Source organism: Chiroxiphia lanceolata, chromosome 21 (genome assembly GCF_009829145.1).
Source record: "Chiroxiphia lanceolata isolate bChiLan1 chromosome 21, bChiLan1.pri, whole genome shotgun sequence".
In the NCBI taxonomy this organism is placed as follows: Eukaryota; Metazoa; Chordata; class Aves; order Passeriformes; family Pipridae; genus Chiroxiphia; species Chiroxiphia lanceolata.
This window is the reverse complement of record NC_045657.1, coordinates 125,001-143,652: the sequence shown is the minus strand read 5'-3', so window position 1 is coordinate 143,652 and position 18,652 is coordinate 125,001. Positions and strand designations below refer to the sequence as shown.

At 37.1% G+C, this 18,652-nt stretch overlaps 1 protein-coding gene across 3 annotated transcripts in view; it reads left to right on the top strand.

The window, feature by feature from the left end:
- RALGPS1 (Ral GEF with PH domain and SH3 binding motif 1) overlaps positions 1-18,652 on the top strand; it is a 78,052-nt gene that overhangs the window by 39,410 nt on the left and 19,990 nt on the right. For all 3 annotated transcript variants that reach the window (XM_032708012.1, XM_032708013.1, XM_032708014.1), the window contains 3 exons: positions 9,392-9,529; positions 11,195-11,288; positions 15,226-15,293. In XM_032708012.1, coding sequence (XP_032563903.1) covers positions 9,392-9,529; positions 11,195-11,288; positions 15,226-15,293 — 300 coding nt within the window. The remainder of the gene's footprint in view (positions 1-9,391; positions 9,530-11,194; positions 11,289-15,225; positions 15,294-18,652) is intronic.

The window sequence follows — 18,652 nt, the reverse complement described above, 5'->3', positions numbered from 1 at the left end:
AGCAGGAAGAACGTAGGGAGTGGTTTGCCATGAGTGTTTGCCAGGATATTGAAGTGGCTGTTTCCTGTGCTGATTGGTTTCTCCAATTTCTAACTCCTTGTAGAGCTGGGTAGGTGATTCCCTGCCTAGATTACTGCTTGGCTGGAGTATCTAGTTTTCATTTTAAAAGTAATATTTTTAGACTCTTTGCTTTTGTAGGAAAATAAGGTTTCTGACTTGCAGTTATGCCCCGCAGCAACAAGGTTCTTGAAAAAACAGGATTTCCTGGGGATGAGGTTGTTTATTTAGGATGATATTTATAAAGCATCCATAATGCCTTTTAAGCTCCTTAGCATATAGTTAAGATCCATTGATTTTAGGTCACTTAAATAAGTGCCTAAAAATTTTACCCAATGAAAGAGATTAGAAACTTCTCTTGTGTCTTTTTTAGTCAATGTCAGTAAAGTTCTCTTACAGGTAATTGTGTTATAAATAAAAATATTTGAAAAATCAAAAATAGACAAACTATTTCTTTTCTGTCCTCTTTGCTGAACAAGAAATGTATTATTACACAGATTAGCCCTCTGATTAAGTGCTGAGTGCATCTGTCTTTTTAAAGCTAAGTAAACTGTTCCTGTAAGCTTTTGTATATGGCTCATTCCAAATCACATATGACAAAGCTGCCATGTTTCTTTGACCTGTGTCACTTTTGTCTACAGGGAAAAAGAAAAGTTGTTGCAATTTGATAGATGATAGGGAACTTTTGTTTGGATGTGCTGAACATTTGTAGGATATCTGAATTGTTTGGATAGCAACACGTGTTTGCTCTTTGGGAAGGATTGAAGAAAAAAATGGGTTTTGCCTTTGTGTGGGCATTCTGCTTGGACCAAGTGGGAATGCCTTTTCCTTGGATTTGTAGTACTGTGAAGTGCAGTTTGTTGCTTTTGTTAAAGGTTTTTTGCTGAATGATGTGCTTTGCAAAAATGTCATAGTTAATTTGTCTTTCATACTGACAGTCTCAGCAATCAGCTTGTATTAAAATCTACGATTGGAGAATAACATCCAGTGAGGTACTAACACCCCGTTATTTCTGGCTGTGGAAGCTGACAGTCGTCAGCAGCAGGGTAATGCAGTCGTCAGGGAAGGGTTTTGGCTTTGCAAATGAGTGAAAATACTATAAAACAGCTGGTCATAAAAATTAACTTAGGGTCAGTTATCAGAAGCTCAGAGTAAACAAAAGAGATAAGAATGTGCCAATCTTGAAAAGGTAAACTTTGAGAAATGAAACAACTTGGTTTTTCAGAGAGAGTGCAGTTCAATTGCCACAATACCTTTTAAAACTAAAAATTAAAAAAGTTAAAGAAATGTTTCTGTAAGAATAGCAGAAAAAGCGAGCAGACAAATTCAGAGAAGAAATCTTGTAAAGAAAAATTACCACCCAGACTTAAACCTAAAAGTGTTTATGTAAGATCTATCTCAGGAAGTCCCTTAACCACTACTTGCTGCTGACAGGAAGCTACATCTGGAAAACAGCTATTGTACCTTTGCCTTTTTCCTATACTCTTTTTTGAAGCATTCTCTGCTTTCTGACGCTGGATAGCATATGTTTAAAAATGTTAAAATGCAACCTTCTTAAAGTATTTAATCTCCTGATTTAATTTTTCCTGATTTTTGGGAAAAGTTTTAGGAAATAGTTGGGTTTTGGGGAAAAAAATGAAAAAAAAATTTGGCAGTGCTTTCAAGAAAATCTGATTCCTTTAGAGAGAAAGCTTTGCTAGAAAGCTCCAGACAGCTTCAGAATTTTTTAGCCTGTTTCAATGAATAAGAAAATGATTTGCACTGGTCAGAAGTGATTCAGGGTACAACTTCCTGAACATCATTTCAGCTGAATTATTGGTAGCATTTTCTTTCATGTGGTGGTATCTTAGTTTGAAAATTGCTTGGTTTTTGCTGCACTTACTGATCTGTTTTTCTCTGTTAGGCTTCATTGCTGCAGTGACAAAGGTGGGATGATTAATTCCAGTGATTCATTAGGGTAAGACTATTCAGGAAAGACCACAGTGTCAACAACATCAAATTTTAATTTTGTTAGTTGATATTGCTGAGGCTAATTGAGCCAAAATAAGGTAGTCTCTCTAGCTCTACATTTTTATAAGGTAAATTTTGCTTATGTCTCATGATAAAAGAGATTGCTTGAAGTACTTGCCTTATTCACTGTTAAAATCAGCGTCCGTTGCCTGCTTGTACGTGCAGAACCTTGCTGCTGCAGCAGTTTAGTCTATCTAACTGCTGTGCTCCAAACTCCCCTACAGTAATAGATGTGTGGGTATAGGCTAGCACATTTATCACGTTTATCGTAGAATAATAGAGTTGTGGCTGGAACAGACCCCTGGAGATCGTCTGGTCCAGTCTTCTGTGGAAAGCAGGGCCGTAGATTCAGTTATCTAGGGTCCAGTCAAGCCAAATCTTGGAATATTTCCAGCAAGGGAAGTTGCTATCCTCTACCAGGGAACCTATTCTAATATTTCATTGTACTCACAGAAGAGATTTTTTACTTATATTCAGACCAAATGTCTGCCATCGCCTCTTATCCTGTTGCTGAGTATCACTGAGTATTTCCATCTTCCCTGTAACTACCTTGTAGGTACTGGAAGAGTGGTCAGGTTCCATTCCTGCCCTTTCGCTTGTCTAAGCTGAACAAATCCAATTCCTTTAACATTGTTTCCTGTGACAAGTTTTCCGACTCTGTGATCACCTTGATACCATCCATGGGAACATCTCATAATTATGTAATGTCTCTCTTGAGACATTTTATAATGAATGTTTCTGTGTGTTACAAATCCCATGGTATTGCCTTTGCAAATGTTTGTCTTCCGTTGTTTTTAGAGTACTCCAAGTCCTACCAAGGTTAACCAGTATATACATTTGGTTTTGTAGAAAATTTTTCCAGCCCTTACTCCATGGAAAATATCCAGTCTTCTTGAAACCAGCTATACCACAAAACTGTTGGCTTTTCTGCCTATGAGCTCATCTCCTAACAATGGTGTCTTTGGTTTTACAAACTGCTGACTGAAGTAATTTGGACTTTCTACCACGTAGTAAATTGATAAGTTTCTTTCCCTCTGTCCTCTACTTTATTTAGTATGGTACAACCACACTACTGTATGTGGGAAAATGCTTTCATAAATATATCTGACTACAAATTGGAAACATATCTTCATCTCTTCTGGCTCTTCTATCAAACCAGTGTCATTATTCAATTTTTGAGGAGGAAAAAATGAAAAACAATTCCTTTCCGTGGGTTCCCTTCTGTTATGTGTGCCAGTTACTGCACGTCTTGCAGACACTGCTTCCTGTCCTGGAGGAGCGCTCTGTGCCCAGGCATCCGTGTAACACGGCAGCACATGTGCATTTAGGGGCTGTGAATATCCATAGAAGTGTATATGATTGTAAGTAGGAACTAAATTGTCTGAGGCTGTAAGAAAGAACTAAATTGTTCATTAAAACATTTAAGTTTTTTCCTCCTCCTCTTACAGCGTGTTTGTGGTTTTCGCAGTAACAGTACAATTTTCCAAACAAGTGTGGTAGTTTATTACAGTATTTGATCAAAATGCTACTTAAGAATAACAAATTGAAGTCCCCAGGCTAATCAGGAATACTTCCCCATCAGCTAATTATTCTTTGTTGCAAACTAGTGAACGTCTGACTGGCAAAAATACCATACAGCAGCTGTTTCCTAACTTACTTGCATTTGCAGAACAGACAGCAGAGCACTGTGCTCTAACGTATATGTCGAGTGTACAGTAGGGGTATGGTTTAACCACCTAATTTTGGGTTTGTTAGCCCTACTATTTTACAGGATAGTTTTATATCCATTAGAAAAAACAAGTTTAAAAAAAAAAAGGAAAAGAGACACAATTAAGAATGATGCAAGTTTTCAATCTTTGTCTGCACAGGTTTTTTATGATCAGTTTTGCAACACTGTGTATTTGTGAGAAAATTTTTGGTATTGAAAGTTTTGGATTACACTTTGTGCCCGCAAATTGTCATAAACCTCCAAAGAGATTTGAAATTCTGAATTTTTAAGACTAAACGGTGCTGCTCCTACTACAGACTGTACATTGTTACAGTATTTCTGTGAGGAATTTAACCTCCAGTTTTGTTAAGTCTTCCTGGTCATATTTGTTTTCATGAGGTCTTTCTGACAGGGAAATGCTCACACTCTCTTTCTGTCTTAACTTTTGGGAAATAGATGATAACGGTAACTTGCCCTGGTCAAAGAAATCTGTGAAGGAAAAGAAAATTTGAACCCAGGTTTTCTAACTTCCAGGCAAATGCCTTAAAAACCAGATTTCCCTTTGTTTCTGTTACTGCAGCTTTTCTCATTGGTATTTTCCTTTGTACATGTGATTTAGTGGACAGAAAATGTTTTGTCTTTCATAGGATGTTATGTCAGTCTTTCTTAATGAGGAGCAAATTACACACCGTAGCTGTTCATGAACAATTTAAAGCTTATATGCTCCAGCTGAGATTCATCAGAACTGGGTGAAGCTGAGTAACCGCTGATTTCAGAAGGCTTGGGAGTATTTTTCTTAAGACCTTGTTGTTAGTACCAAACAACTCCCCAAAGTATGCTTATTTATTATCTGCCTCAGTGCTACTTTCTTTTTCGCAGAAGCCTTGAGTATTGAATAGAGAAAATAATAGGAGAAACTTAGCTGTGAATCAAGACACTGTTATATAGACTTAGGTCTGCATCCTGCTGAACACTGCAGTTCTCCATAAATATTTTTTTCAATAAAATTTAGCTTTGGAAGTTGTTTTCTGGGGGATGGAGCACTCAAAATGCATTATCTGGGTGGCACTGACTGTTACATTTCAAGGTCGCTTTTTGTTGTACTAATGTTTCCCTGTCTTTAAACTGTTAGTAATATTATTGCTTTGTTTGCGCTCTTCAGTGAAAATTTAAGAGCTTGGTATTACAGGTTTGGGGTTTTTTTTGCCAATTTAAAAATAATTGGTCCCCTTTACATAGAATGATTTTCACTGATAGATTTAATTCTGGATTATTCGACTGTGCTTTTTCTTAGTCCATGTTAGTTTTTCCATGATACCATAAACTAATGAAGAACAATGTTGTCTGCATACAATACCCAGCTGCGAAATTAGTTCTGGTAACAATGGAGAAAAGTGAGTATCACTGGAAAATGATACTTGCCTGTGGAAGAAGCTGCCCATGAGCTCACCCTCTGGAAAATATCCTGATGGCTCCACAGCTTAGAGAGCTTTTTTCAGTGCACAGTAGCACAAATTGAGCCAAAGTTTGAAAAGCTAGTGCTGTGTGTTTGCTTTGGCATGGGGTAGCCCTGAGCCTTTCCTTTGAGAAACAGATCTTGAAGTCTTTTGCTGAAGGGTATGATTTTGTCATTCCTTGGTACAAAATAAACTGATTCTCATCTGTTCCTATTATCACATCATATATGTAGAAGAGTTCAAAATGTCACTGCCCAGATGCAGGCTTGTAACACTAAAAAAAAAACAAATCAAAGAGACAGAGAGAAACAACCTTAGAAAGGTGTTGCTTGGTGTGTAATTGCAAAGAGTATGTTCTCTTACATTCCAGCATATTACATTCAGTTTAATTTTTTCGACATCTATCAGTTTGGTATTTTTCTTCCTGCCCCCTACTACCTACCAAAAGCCCACTTCCTTACACTTTCATTTGGAATTTACAGGACCTACGCCAACACTCTTTCATCCTTTTTGTTGCTTGTGTATCTCCTTGGTCCTCATATGTATATTGCCCTAGAAAATAGACTGTTTGTCCTGAAGAAATGCTTACAACCACTGCTCCAGAGTGAGCGGGTGTTTATACCCTTGATATCAATGGAATAGCTGCAGACTTGCTCAAGGGAGCTGGGCAGTGGCCTTGACCCAGCTGCTGTAAGGTGTATTGCAGTATAGAGGCTGTGAGCAAATAGAATTTTTACAGCTATGACTCTGACTGCATTTTGCTGTGCCACTGGACAAGAGGGAACAGTGAAGAGCTGCTGTATGGAATCTCAGTCTAGGTGGGATCTCCAAGCCATGGAGAAATCTTGGTGACTCAGGATTTACTCAACATTGGACTGCTACAGAACCACTGCAATACCAGGAAAATGAGGGTTCTTCCCTCATTCTGCTGTGTGAGGTACCTGGCCCACACTGGCAGTGTGCACGGGTTAGGAACTCTTGAGTGTGGGGGATGATGGCTGAAGCAACTCCCAGTGTGGCTGAACCCCTTGTAATGGGGAAGTTCAGAAAAGCTGAAAATAAGAATTTGGGTTGTTTTTTCGCCTCTAAAATCTAAGTAAGACTGAGATGTGGAAACAAGGCAGATGTAAGCAGGACCAAGGTGCTGTTTGTGTTCCTCTAGTATGACATGTGAAATCTAATATGAGATGTAATAAACTAGTTTGTGCCCATAACCTTCACAAGAGGGAGAAAATACGAAGGAACAGCAGGTATTGCTGCTCTTGACAGACCTGCAGAAAACTGTCTTCTAATCAGATAAAGTTGTTTTTTTCTTCTTTTTATCCCTCTGCTCTTGTATATACTTCGTTAATCCAGGAAAGCAAACTCTAATTACTCCCTCTTCCTTTAAACTCACTCATTCTTTGGCTTGGGATATTATTGTGGTTGAGAAAAGTTGAAGCATATCAGCATATTTAATCCATGGGTCCAGAACTGCAAATGACTATTATAGATTACAAAAGTGGAGGGGGGGTGTTTTCTTTTGTTGAGAAAATAGAGCAAATAAAACAACTATTGAAAACATACATAACTTTTGATGATACGTCATTCCATCTTTCTAGAGAGAGAAATACATAGAGATGGAAATGAAAGCAAGTTCAGAATGGTTTTTAGAAGGTGCTTTTTGGGAGAAAAAAAATATACCCCAGGTTAAGGGGTCCTTAAACTAAAACCATTGAGATAGTCTGAGTCATAGGAACATCTCCTTTATAAACCATACACAAATCTATGAGATATAGTACTTCTTCAAGAGAGCATTCTTAATATGGGAAGAAAATTTTTGAAGGGGTGATCTGTTTTAGTGCAGGAAGTTAAACTAGACTAAAACTTGACCTGATTTCTAAGCATCTTTTTTCTTTGTTTTAACTCCAGCATAACTAGAAATTCCAGTTGTTTATATGTTGCTCAGTTGTTAATCCAACTCTAGTCCACTCATTTATGAGGACTAAATGTCCCTGTTGGTTTCGTTGGGGTTATCAAATTACCTTTGGTCACTGCAGCACTCTGCTATCTGTCGTGTCAGTGGGTATGACGGGGATATGGTTCTTTCATAGTTCAAATTCACAGATTGCTGGGGGCTTGAGAGGCAGATTAGTCATGGCCCTATAGTTTCCAAGCAAAGCATTTAATGGTTCATAACAAATTGAGTTTGTTCTGGCTTATTGCTTACTGCCTCTTTGTCTATTTCTTCGTTTTTCAATGACAGGTCATATGATTTCTTCACTCATTCCTCCCTAAGCAGTGGAAGGCTTTTCCATCATGCTTTAATGAATAGGCTAAAAAAGTAAAGAAATTAGGTATTGCAGCCTGGCTAATGCTGGACATAACACAGTGTGACCCAATGAACCACTTACTTGTCAAGGTGGCAGAGGTCTGAAAAAAGAGATATGTAGCAAGCTCAGCACGAGTGAGAAAAAGTCTTGCAAGGGATTTCCTAAGGGATTCCTAAGTCTCAGAGCAGAAACATTAATGGAGATCTTCCAGACCGCACTTCAGATGTGCAAAATTTCGTGACAAGACTGAATCTCAGCTGTAAAATGATGCGATAGCAAAGTATGGGGTGTACTTAACATGGGAATGAGGTTTTGCTCATGCAGATACTCAGTACTGCAAATTAAGAAAATTTCTAGGTCTATGGGTTTGGGGTTTTTTCTTACACTGTAAAGAAGAAAACTTCTGGTAAGTCACATGCTTTTCTTAGATTTGCTAGACTATGCTGGTGGTCTGTAACTTGTAGCTCTGTATGAATAGTAATGAGACATTACTAGAGAACACATAAGAACATTGTCATTTGAGGAAAGAGTTTATATTTTCCCAGATGGAAATATGATTTCCAGGGGTTTGGGTTGTGGGGAGTTTTTTGTTGGTTTGTTTTGGTTTTTTTTTTACCTGAGTAAGTTTGAGGCATACTTACAACCAGGAAATGACGTGAAAATAATTTGTTTTCACTGCACAAACTTAATATCCTTCCAGTGATCTGATCATTATCAGTAATTAATGCAGGCATACTGAGATTCTCTCAGAAGCAGTTTGCTTAGGCGTGCTCCCTGCATTTCCTTCCCCTTTGAAAAATTGTGCTTGACTAGCACAGCTGCATTGCCTGTTGTTTTAATAGCTGGGTTTTGTCGAGGAAATGTAATGTTGTAAAGCTAGAAGAATGAAAGCAAGACAGCAAGCTATTTTCCTGGAATTAAGACTGTTCTTTTCAAGGCAGGGCAAGGAAGCATGGGTCAAAGGGGGAGTCATTAATTATAAACATGCTCAAAAACCAGTATGGAAAATCCAGTGTGGAAATATGGTAGATTTTTATGCTGCACAAATTATTTTGCTGCTCAGAAGAATGTTCCCTTCTTTGTTATGCAACAAAGAGGCACTAACTTTCCTGCACAGGTCACAGAATAGTTTAGGAATATGATAAATTAGAGTTTGCCTTTTAGTTGACCCTAAACGTTTGAGCAATCCTTTAAAAAAAATCAGACCGAGATAATGTTTTTGACACACTAGCAATAGCTGCAGTGGCCCCTGAATGGAGCACATACAGACATTTCTGTTCAGTCTACAGCATCCACAGCAGACTCAGCACATTTTGTTCTTGATGGAAAAACTACATTTTTTGATGCCCTTTTCTAAATTAAGAAATCAATAAATAAAACCCTTTTCTTTATGCTTTCTTAAATCATTACATAATTAAGCCTAAGTATCTTCTCCTGATGTCTTCTAGCAAAGTCAGCCTGGAGCCAGAGCCAAAGCTGCAGTAATTCCTTCCAGCAGTGACTAGTGGCATTGCGGGGGGCTCTGGTCATGTCCCCATCCTCACTCCACCAGTCAGGGCAGCTCTCAGTCTCTTTTTTTAGTGTCCTTGTTATGGTCCTGCAAATTGCTCATAGTAGGCATTAGCCTAAGTGCACAAAAGCTTTTCTGTCCTTTTTTAAAAGGTGTCATAGAACTCAAGCAGTAATTATGGAATTTTTCAATATGCAAATGCCAAGGTCTCCTTTGTTTAATGGGTCCAGACCACAGTGGGAGTAAATAGCTGCTGGCTGTTATATTCATTAAGAATTATGCAACTATTTCTGTTTGAAACACTGGATCAATTGGTTGATTGATTTGTTTGTTTCAGGAATTTATCTCTTGGATTTAATCTACATTGATTCTGCATATCCCGCTTCAGACAGCATTATGGAGAATGAACAAAGATCCAATCAAATGAACAATATCCTCCGAATAATAGCTGATCTGCAAGTCTCCTGTAACTATGGTTGGTAAATTTTGTTATGCCTATTAAGCCTTGGCTGAAATTTCTTTAGTACAACATTGTGAAAGCAGTTTTTGGCCCTTAGTAAAGGCAACACAAGAGGCTAACGTTGGTAGAGTTGAACACTGACAAGTGATATAACTTCCACTCCTGTGTAACTTTGGTCTTACCAGTAAATTGGGCAGATAAATATGTATTCAAAATTGTAAGAGCTATAACAGAGGTTGCATAGAGTTTACTGCTACATGTGGGCTACAGAAGATGTACTTTCAAGTGCAGCTTTGCATTTGTGTTATATTCCATTTCCACCAGAGGCAATTAGAGAGAATTATTTTAATATTTTCCCTTTACCGTGCAGTAGAAATGATGAATGTAGTGTCATTTCATTATAATTTTGTCGTTAACATCCTGATGATACATTTACAAAATGAAATACAAATATTTCAGTCTGTACAAGTTGTTCACTTGTGTTTAGCTTTTCCGCGTATGTTGCTCCTGGATGAAGTGATGAAAATGAGGGCTACTTCCTTTTGTTAACACGATTTTACTCTAAAATTCATTTCTGCAGTTCTAGCCTGCTAGTGAAGCTGTATGTCAAGAAATATGCTGAGTCTGGGGTCTTGAAGAGTACTCGGCGTACTTTTGGGGACTTAGCATGACTTTTCATTGCTTAAACATGAAACAAGCTGACAGGCCTTGACAGCAGCTATACAACTGAATAAATTCAGGACATTTAAATGCTACAGTTTTGGAGAGCTTAGTAAAAAAAAATTAAATGTTAGATTGTGAGAACACGGGGCAAGAAATTAACTGTGTATGCTGAAGTATCCAGCCCTTGTCCTTTGGTATTTTAAAGTATTTAAAGGTAGTGACTAGCCATAGTAATGTATGATTATGAATAGCTAGATTATTCAGATGTCATTTTCTTGTTGTGAGTTTCATTTTGTCTCTGAATACTTTGAATGACAAAGAAACCTCATTATTTCAGTGACCCTTGCCTTTTGACAGTTTTGGTATCTTCCTGCAGTGCTATGCGTTGAGTGCTTTCGTTAAAATCAGGATGAAAATTAAAATATGGCCTTGAAGAAACAATGTTCTGGAATAATGGGTGCCTTTAAAACAGTTGTCTTGTCTTTACAAGAGCATGAAAGTTAAGTTAGGTACTACGAGGCGTATTCCTGTCCATGCACCCTGTGTCCAGGGGTTCTTCTGTCATTCTGAACTTAGTGTCTTTCATTCTTGGTATTCAGCATTGTAATTTTTAATTAATTATTTAATAATTTTTAAGTCTCTTCAATTCTTGTTCATAAGAGAACCACTAATAGCCGTGACTGCAGATTTTGGTTTTCCCCAGAACAATGAGCAAAAATTCTAGCAGAGTTTGCAGCAAATAACTCTTTTCTACCTGTAAGACAACATCTAATAAAATCCATGAGCTTTCCTGATGATTAAATGTATCTTTGTTTTGTTTAACAACTGAGAGCATCACTTTTGCTCCATCTTTAACATCTTAGAGTCAAAGTAGTATTTCTGCCTGATTTATTCTTCAGGAAAGTTCAAATTCTCTTGTTTCCATTAAGGTAACTGTGAGAACCAGAAGAAAAACCTGAAATAATAATCGATTTTGGATGTTCATCTTCTTTGTTTGTTTGTTTGAATACTCCACAGATCATCTTACAACACTCCCCCACGTGCAAAAGTATTTGAAGTCTGTCCGTTACATTGAAGAACTTCAGAAATTTGTAGAAGATGACAATTATAAGTAAGTACTGTTCTTTTCTTCGGGCTTTGGGACATTTAGAGGAAAGATCACTTGGTTCTTAGTTTGGTTAGGAGCTGAACAAAAAGCCCTTGGCTGAAGATGTTTTGGAGTGTTTCTACTGAGTAAAATCCAGAATCACAGTCTTCCTTTATGACTATAAGCAGATTTACAAAATGAAATATATTTGTAACAGTTAAAAGTAGATGAAAATCTAGTCTTTATTCTATTACATGATGGTCGTATGCTAGGAATTTTGTTCAGTAACCCTAAAATCATCTCCAAGATTGACTCTATGGTGTTATGAATAATACATTAAGAACATCTACCAGTTTCAAATAACTATTTTTAATAAATTGGTATTAAGATTTGGAGGTTTAAGTTTTGGGGGTTTAAGTGTGTCAAACCAATACTTACAGAAGACCAGGAGAAGAGCTAACCCACACAATGGTTTGATGTTTTCATAGCAAAATTTATCTGCTCCGTGGAATTAGAATTCCTGCCAGAGTACTGATGTATGTTCTTCCTTTTCACATCCCATGACATTGTATATGTTTCACATATAGAGACAGCATTGTGCAAGAGATGCACATTGACCATGAGCAGTGCACACAGCCTTTGAAAAGGTCAAGCAGACCAAGACATTTGTTAAAGGTAGTCTGAGGATTAAATCTCAATGTTAAAATTTAACACGTGGTCATTATTTACTAATTTCCCCCATACTTCCATGCTTCATTAAAGTAGTGAATATAGAGCAAAATTAAACTGAGTAGTCATTGGTAAAGGTGAAGACTTGTAATTAGGATAGGCTTTACAGCCCTTGGATTGGATTAAAGAAACTGGTCATGTTGTTTAGTTTGATTTTTAGATGGCGTTTCCTATTGACGCAAGTGTTTATACAATAGCTTTTATGAACTGTACTGTCTTAGAAAAACAAATTAAGGAAATGTTTTCTATAAACAAATGATATTATGACAATATTTGGAAAAAATTGCAAGTAATTCCGTTTTAAATTTTAATATTAATTTAACTTTAGCAGCAGCCTTGCTGATAATGCTGTAAGATATTTGATGCATCTTAAAGATCATTTAGTACTTTTGATTTAGTTATTTGTGAGACTAATTCAATCAAGTTGAGCAGTTTTCTTTCTAGGCTTCACTGTGGCAAGGAAAAACTTGACTAAAGTCACAAACGGTATCAAAAAGAAGGAAAGATTAAATTCTTACCACAAGAAAGTTACTGCAGCTTACATACATTGGAGAACCTTGATCTTTTTCTGCTGTGTTTGTTTCATCAGACTAAAGCTTTAAATTTAAAAAATCCTATTAATTTAAATTCATCAAAACTCATCACATCTAACCTTAAAGAAAACTCTCATTCCTCATCTATTTTTGCATTTGGTAAGAAGTTTTTGGATTTTCTTTTGAATATTTGATTTCACATTTTCCTCTCAGTTTCCCCTAATGGATCTTTAGTTTCATAGCATTTTCTAGTCCCGTGCCAGAAGAAACTTTAAGCCTTAAAAATGCAGAGTACTAAGTTTTTAGAGTGGGAAAGAATCTCCTCTCTCTTCCTCTTTCCAGTGACTGCTCTTTTTGAGCCAAGGACAGCATTAGTGCTCTCTGCAGAGATGTGTGTGTGACCTTTGGCATGAAGAACAGAACTGTCACACTACCAGGCTGTCAGGGAAAGAAGCTTAGATAGTTGCCCTAAAATGTATTGGCAGAATCCCAACACACGTTTCACCAAATGAGAACCTCAATTACACTGAAAAGGAAAATTTGGCAGCCAGTTTATATAAACAGAGCTTTTCTCTACAATTTTTTGTGCTAGTCCAATTGCTTCCTTTAGGTTCATGCTTGTCAGCAAGTAGGAATGCTCCAGAAAACCCGACAATGATATCATATCCTAAAAATAACAGATCTTTCTTGCGCAGCCTATATACTGGTTTTTTGCAGAAGCTGCCCAGTTATAGCAGTATATAACATTGTGGCACCATGCCATATCCTTTCCGAACCTGACATGCCTCGCAGCCATTCCTAAACAATCTTTTTGCTGACCTTTTGGTATCATTAGGCCACTCCTTTTATTCTCCACAGTTGTTCTTTGAGTAAAACCAGTTTTAAGATTATTTTTTGTATTACGTTGTTACTTGTCTGGACAGGAGAGTCAGGACTGGAATCCTGTTGTGTAAGCTGCTATCTATACCTATCTATACCTGTAATTCAGTCCTTCAGAGCATATTAATTCAGTCCTTCAGAGATATTCCAATATAGTAGTAAGATGATTTATAGAAAAATCAGTTCAAATTTAGGTTCAGATAGGCAAGATGCTACTGGAAAGCCTCTGAGAGAAATTAATAGGCAATTAAAAGGTTAAAAGCATAAAGATGTTAGGTCTTGCTTTCTGCTGTTATCTTCCCCTTTTCTTCTTTACAAGAATAATTTTAAACAGAAAGAGAGAAATAGTGTAGTGCAAGTAGTTGCGTGGAAGTTGATCTTACTTGCTTTTGTCATTAAAGAAGGTATAAGAATGTTCTTGCCTTAAATCCGATAGCAGGTCATAGCACTGCCCCTGATGTACATATTCATAGACAGTATTTCACCTGTGCTGTTTTTCAAACGTGCAAAAGCTGTACTGAATCTTAGACCTTGATATGCAGTAAGTTGATGAAGTTGGTACAAAATGTAAAGTTAGACAAGTGATTTCTGGCCTTCTCGGGTACGTGAGGTAGTCCTGCTACACTGGTTCTAAATAATGCCTGATTCTGTAAATAGTTGTCTGAAATTATAGACTGGACCTGCTTAATGAGAACAATTCAGTTCAGCATGCTTAAGAATAAAGCTAGTTTCTAATCCTTATGTACAGATTTAAATTCCTTTTAGTCTAACAAAGCAAGAAGTTTTCAGGAGGAATGCATTACAAATCACATCACCGTGAAAGAAAGAAGCAATTTGCTTACGTGGACTGAATTGCAGTCATATCTCTTTGCAGTGGGCTGATTAGACAGATGTTTCCACAGTGACCAAATAAACTGTAGCTATTGCCTGAGAACTAATAAAACTGAGTAACTTACTTGATAACAGGGTAAGGAAAGAACATCAGAAATAAGCTCCTCAAAGCTGGCAGAAACTAAACATGCCATTTTCACATATGGGGAAGAACAGGTAACATCTCCCCTGTACAGACAGAAATAGAAGAAATTAACAATTGTGGAACAGTGATGGGTTAGCAGGAGGAGGGGTTGTCTGCTTCTCTTTGGAGAAAAACTGTGAAACAAGTTGAAATGCACGTTCTGCTTTGCCTAAGGACTTTGGTTTGTCAAATATGAGCTAACCCGGTAAAATGAGCTTAATATCTAAATTTTTCAGCATCTGTAAATGGCACAGTTCTGCAGGAGATTATTTATAAAAAAAACGGCAGAGCGAGTGAGGTCATCATAGAACACAAGGAGTTTGGCAGTGACATATAATATTTTCTTCCAATTATCTTCTTTTCGATTAAGTGTTGGTAACTTGGTTACTTTTCTGTAAGTCATAATAACTAAATAACTGAGTGCATGTTTCCACATGGTAACAGAGTAAATTCGCTTTCATGCTCAGAGGGAATAAAATGTTTGCTGTTAGATTTGTATCTAAATTATTAAGTTTTGGAGGGTTTTTTTTCCAGGTAAAAGACTATATGAACTTACAGTTTTACACTGAGAGGGAGGATAAAGTAACAATTTCCCTTTTTGTTTTCATAGACTTTCCTCACTGTTTCTTTCTTGGTTCTAACAGATAGTGATTTACTTTGAAAAAATTATTGTTTTGTTACATCACTAAATAAATAACTACACTTCCAAGAAAGTAAAATTCCTACTTAGCACTGCCAAAATAATTACTTTCAACTTTTATTGAGATTTTTTTTTGTTAATTTCTCTAAAAACTTGTTTTTCCAGATTGTCTTTAAGAATTGAGCCAGGTAACAGCTCTCCTCGACTGGTTTCCTCCAAAGAAGATCTTGCAGGTATAAAACATTGTTTGAAAATTTAAGGAAATAATTTAATTACAGAAATCCTTCACTGAAGTGTATGAGAAAACCCAGAGGTACATCAGTAGCATGAGTCAACAGTAAGAATTGCTGACTTATTTAGAAACAGTTGCAGGTCAAGGGATGACACAGGGTGTTTGCTAGCATTGGAACAGATGTCAGATTGTGGAATTTTTCACAGATGCTTGTATTTTCATGATTATTTAATAAGTGATGAAAAAAGGGCTGTCTTTCGGTACAAACAAATCAATGCAGTGAGTAACATAGGAAATTGTCCTTTCAGATTTCTGTGTGATCATATAAATTTGAGACAATTTGATTGTGTAAAGCAGGAGAACAAAAGATTTGTAACAGCTTCTAGCAATATCTAAATAACTATGGTACCACCCAGAAGTTGACCAAAACTAATCTGTTTATTTCTATGAACAGACTAAGCAAACATTAGACTGTATGAAATGTACCTACTACTGCTATAGGAGCCATTATCTCAAAAGCTGTTCTTTTTTAATCTCTTGAACCTGAATGGCCAATTTTCTGTCTCATGTTAAACCAGATGCGAACATAAAAGACTTAAGGGGTCCAGACCACATCTGACAAGCAGTTTCATTTGGCATTCAAAATGTCTTTTCTTCTCACTGAATGAGAGAAAGAAAAAGGAAGATACTAAATATGAAAGAAAAAAAAAGGGTGTTTTTCATCTGCCTCCCAGGTCTTCGTGTTGGCATGGTCTTCATGACCATTTTTTTACAGGGAACCTCTTGTTTATCTCAGGAGTGTGATTGCTATTCCCAGAGCTCAATAAACAGTTGACCTGGTCTTCAGTTTCTTCAGGAAGGTGCTTTCCCTCTTCCTGCTCAATGCTCAGTATTATTAATTGTTGTGGAATAGGAATAAGGAAATAGTTCAGAGGAGAATTTTTTTTTATTAGGTGAGTTCAAATGTAGTTGTTAATGAACACGTGCATTTGAAAGTTTACTTCTCTGTAGCAGCCATCACAGTGCTGTGCTCTGTGTCTGCAGTTGGAAAGTTGTTGATACCTTTCCAAGGTATCAGGCTTCTGCTGAAGTACCAGACTTCTGCTAAGCAGTGCCCACAGCACCAAGGCTGTCTCTCCAAACTCAGCCCCCTGCCAAAAAGGCCAGTGGGCTGGGTGTGGACAAGATGGTGGCAGGGGACATAGCCAGGACAGCTCATTCAAGCTGCCCAAAGAGATATTCCATACCATATGACATGCTCATCAATGAAGGCTAAGAGAAAGGGGGGAGGGAGGCATTTGTTACTAAGGCATTTGTCTTCCTGAGTATCTGCTGCAACGCTTCGGTCAGACTGTGGCTGCTCATTGCCCGCTGATGGGAAGTAGAGGGTACAACCTTTTTTTGTTTGGTTGGTTGGTTTTTTTTGCTTCTGCATGCAGCCTTTGCTTTTCTGTGTTAGATTGCCTTTATCCCAACTCATGAGGGTTTTTGTATCTTATTTTCTTCGCCCCATCCTGTGAAGGATGGAGAGTGATAGAGCAGCTTGGTGGGTACCTGACAGCCAGCCAAGGTGAACCCACCACATCATGTCATACTTTCTTTTGCTTTTGTGATGATTAGCTTTTTCGTACTAGGAACTTGAAACTAAGTCATTGCCTCTCATTACATATTAAAAGCAGACATATGAGTGAACTTTTTTGTTTTCTGGCTTTTGCTTTGTATTGCTCGTGTTGACATGCTCAATATTTGGGCTTTGATACTAACATTTCATTAGGGTGTTTATGGAATTTCTAACTTTGGTCATAGCAGCATAGTATGTGATCATTGCCAGTACTCTGATTCTTAATCAAGGTCTGAGACTTTATTAGAACTATAAAGGAAGACAATTAAAAATACAGTTCCAAAGTTGGAAACAGGAAGTTTGAACTCGCCTGAACTAGGCTAGTATGGCATGATACTGCCTTGAGTTCAGCTGGAGTCCACAAAATAATGATGACAATGTTCAGTAGTACCTACTCAATTGAATGTGATCATGTGGTATCTGGCAGTATTAAGAGAGGATGAATTTTCCCTTCTAAGTATGCAGTGACCCTATGTGCTCTGTAAGGTTGCTTTGTTGAGAGTGAGAATTAATGTGATGACTAGAAACCAAGTGCTGACTCATTCCTATTGCTCTATTTTTCTCTTAATATTTCCTTCAAAAGCTTGACCAACTTGTGGACTGCTGTATTTCTTGCTCAGCTAGGGAGTTTTCACTTACTGCCAGTTAGACAACGAATACCATCAGCATTTTGTAATACCAACAGGAATTTTTCAGTGACCTGCACCTATGTGGCTGCAAAAATGCTACTGAAGGGAATCCGGTGTATTTTACTGAAAAAACATATTTATTTCTGGAGAAGGTTAGTTAAGTTAGTTAGCATGAATTTAAATTGAAATTTAACTAAGCATGAAGGCAATAATTTATTGTTTATTCCACAGCTTTAATAAATAGAAATATAGCCATATGGTAGTCTTAAATAATTCTGAGCTAAAATACTCAAATATCAGTAATGATATATTTGACTGTAGAGGATTAAAAATAGCACATTTGCAGGTATTTCAGTCAGTTTTATTTGGTTTCAAATTATAGTTTGAGATTAATTCCACTTCAAACGTTGTGCATCATAAGTAAGTCCTTTGCAGTCAGCAAGCTGTAATGATAATAGATGATCTCAAAGTGCTTTGGGCAGTAGTTTAATGTTCCAGTCAATAGTTTAAGTCATGTGAGTCTCGTTATAGTAATTTTAAGGTAAAATAAAGGTTCTTGGCCCCTAAGGACAGTCTCAACAATTCTCTCAACAATCCAAAAGTTGATATGTTCCTAATAGCAGTTAGTCTAGTCGAGTTCTCCCTGTGACATGCTGCATCCTCACACAGGATGTGTCAGTGTGTGTTTCCAGAGACAGAAAAAAACCTCCGTATCATTGGTAATAATTCCAATGTCCATAATGGACTTAAGTGCAGGGAATAGTGTCATGTTCATGTCCTAAAGTATAATTGTTTGTGTTCATGATGGAAATGGATTTTACTTGCCAGCACTGCGACTTTATCTTCTACTGAGTTTTCTCTCTTTTGAAAGAATATTAACAGTTTACCCTAGCCAGGGACATCGTGGTTTTCTTTTTTTTCCCCTTAAAGTATCTTTATGAGTGTTAGGCTCAATAAAAACAGTTAAATCCTACAGTATTTCTGGAAAGTACTGGAGAAAAACCATGTGTCCATTTTCCACTTTGTTTGCCAACTGGTTTTCCAGTAAATTTGAACAGGAGGTAGGCATCTGATTAAAGTGACTGTCTCACAACAAGCTATGTTTTGTAT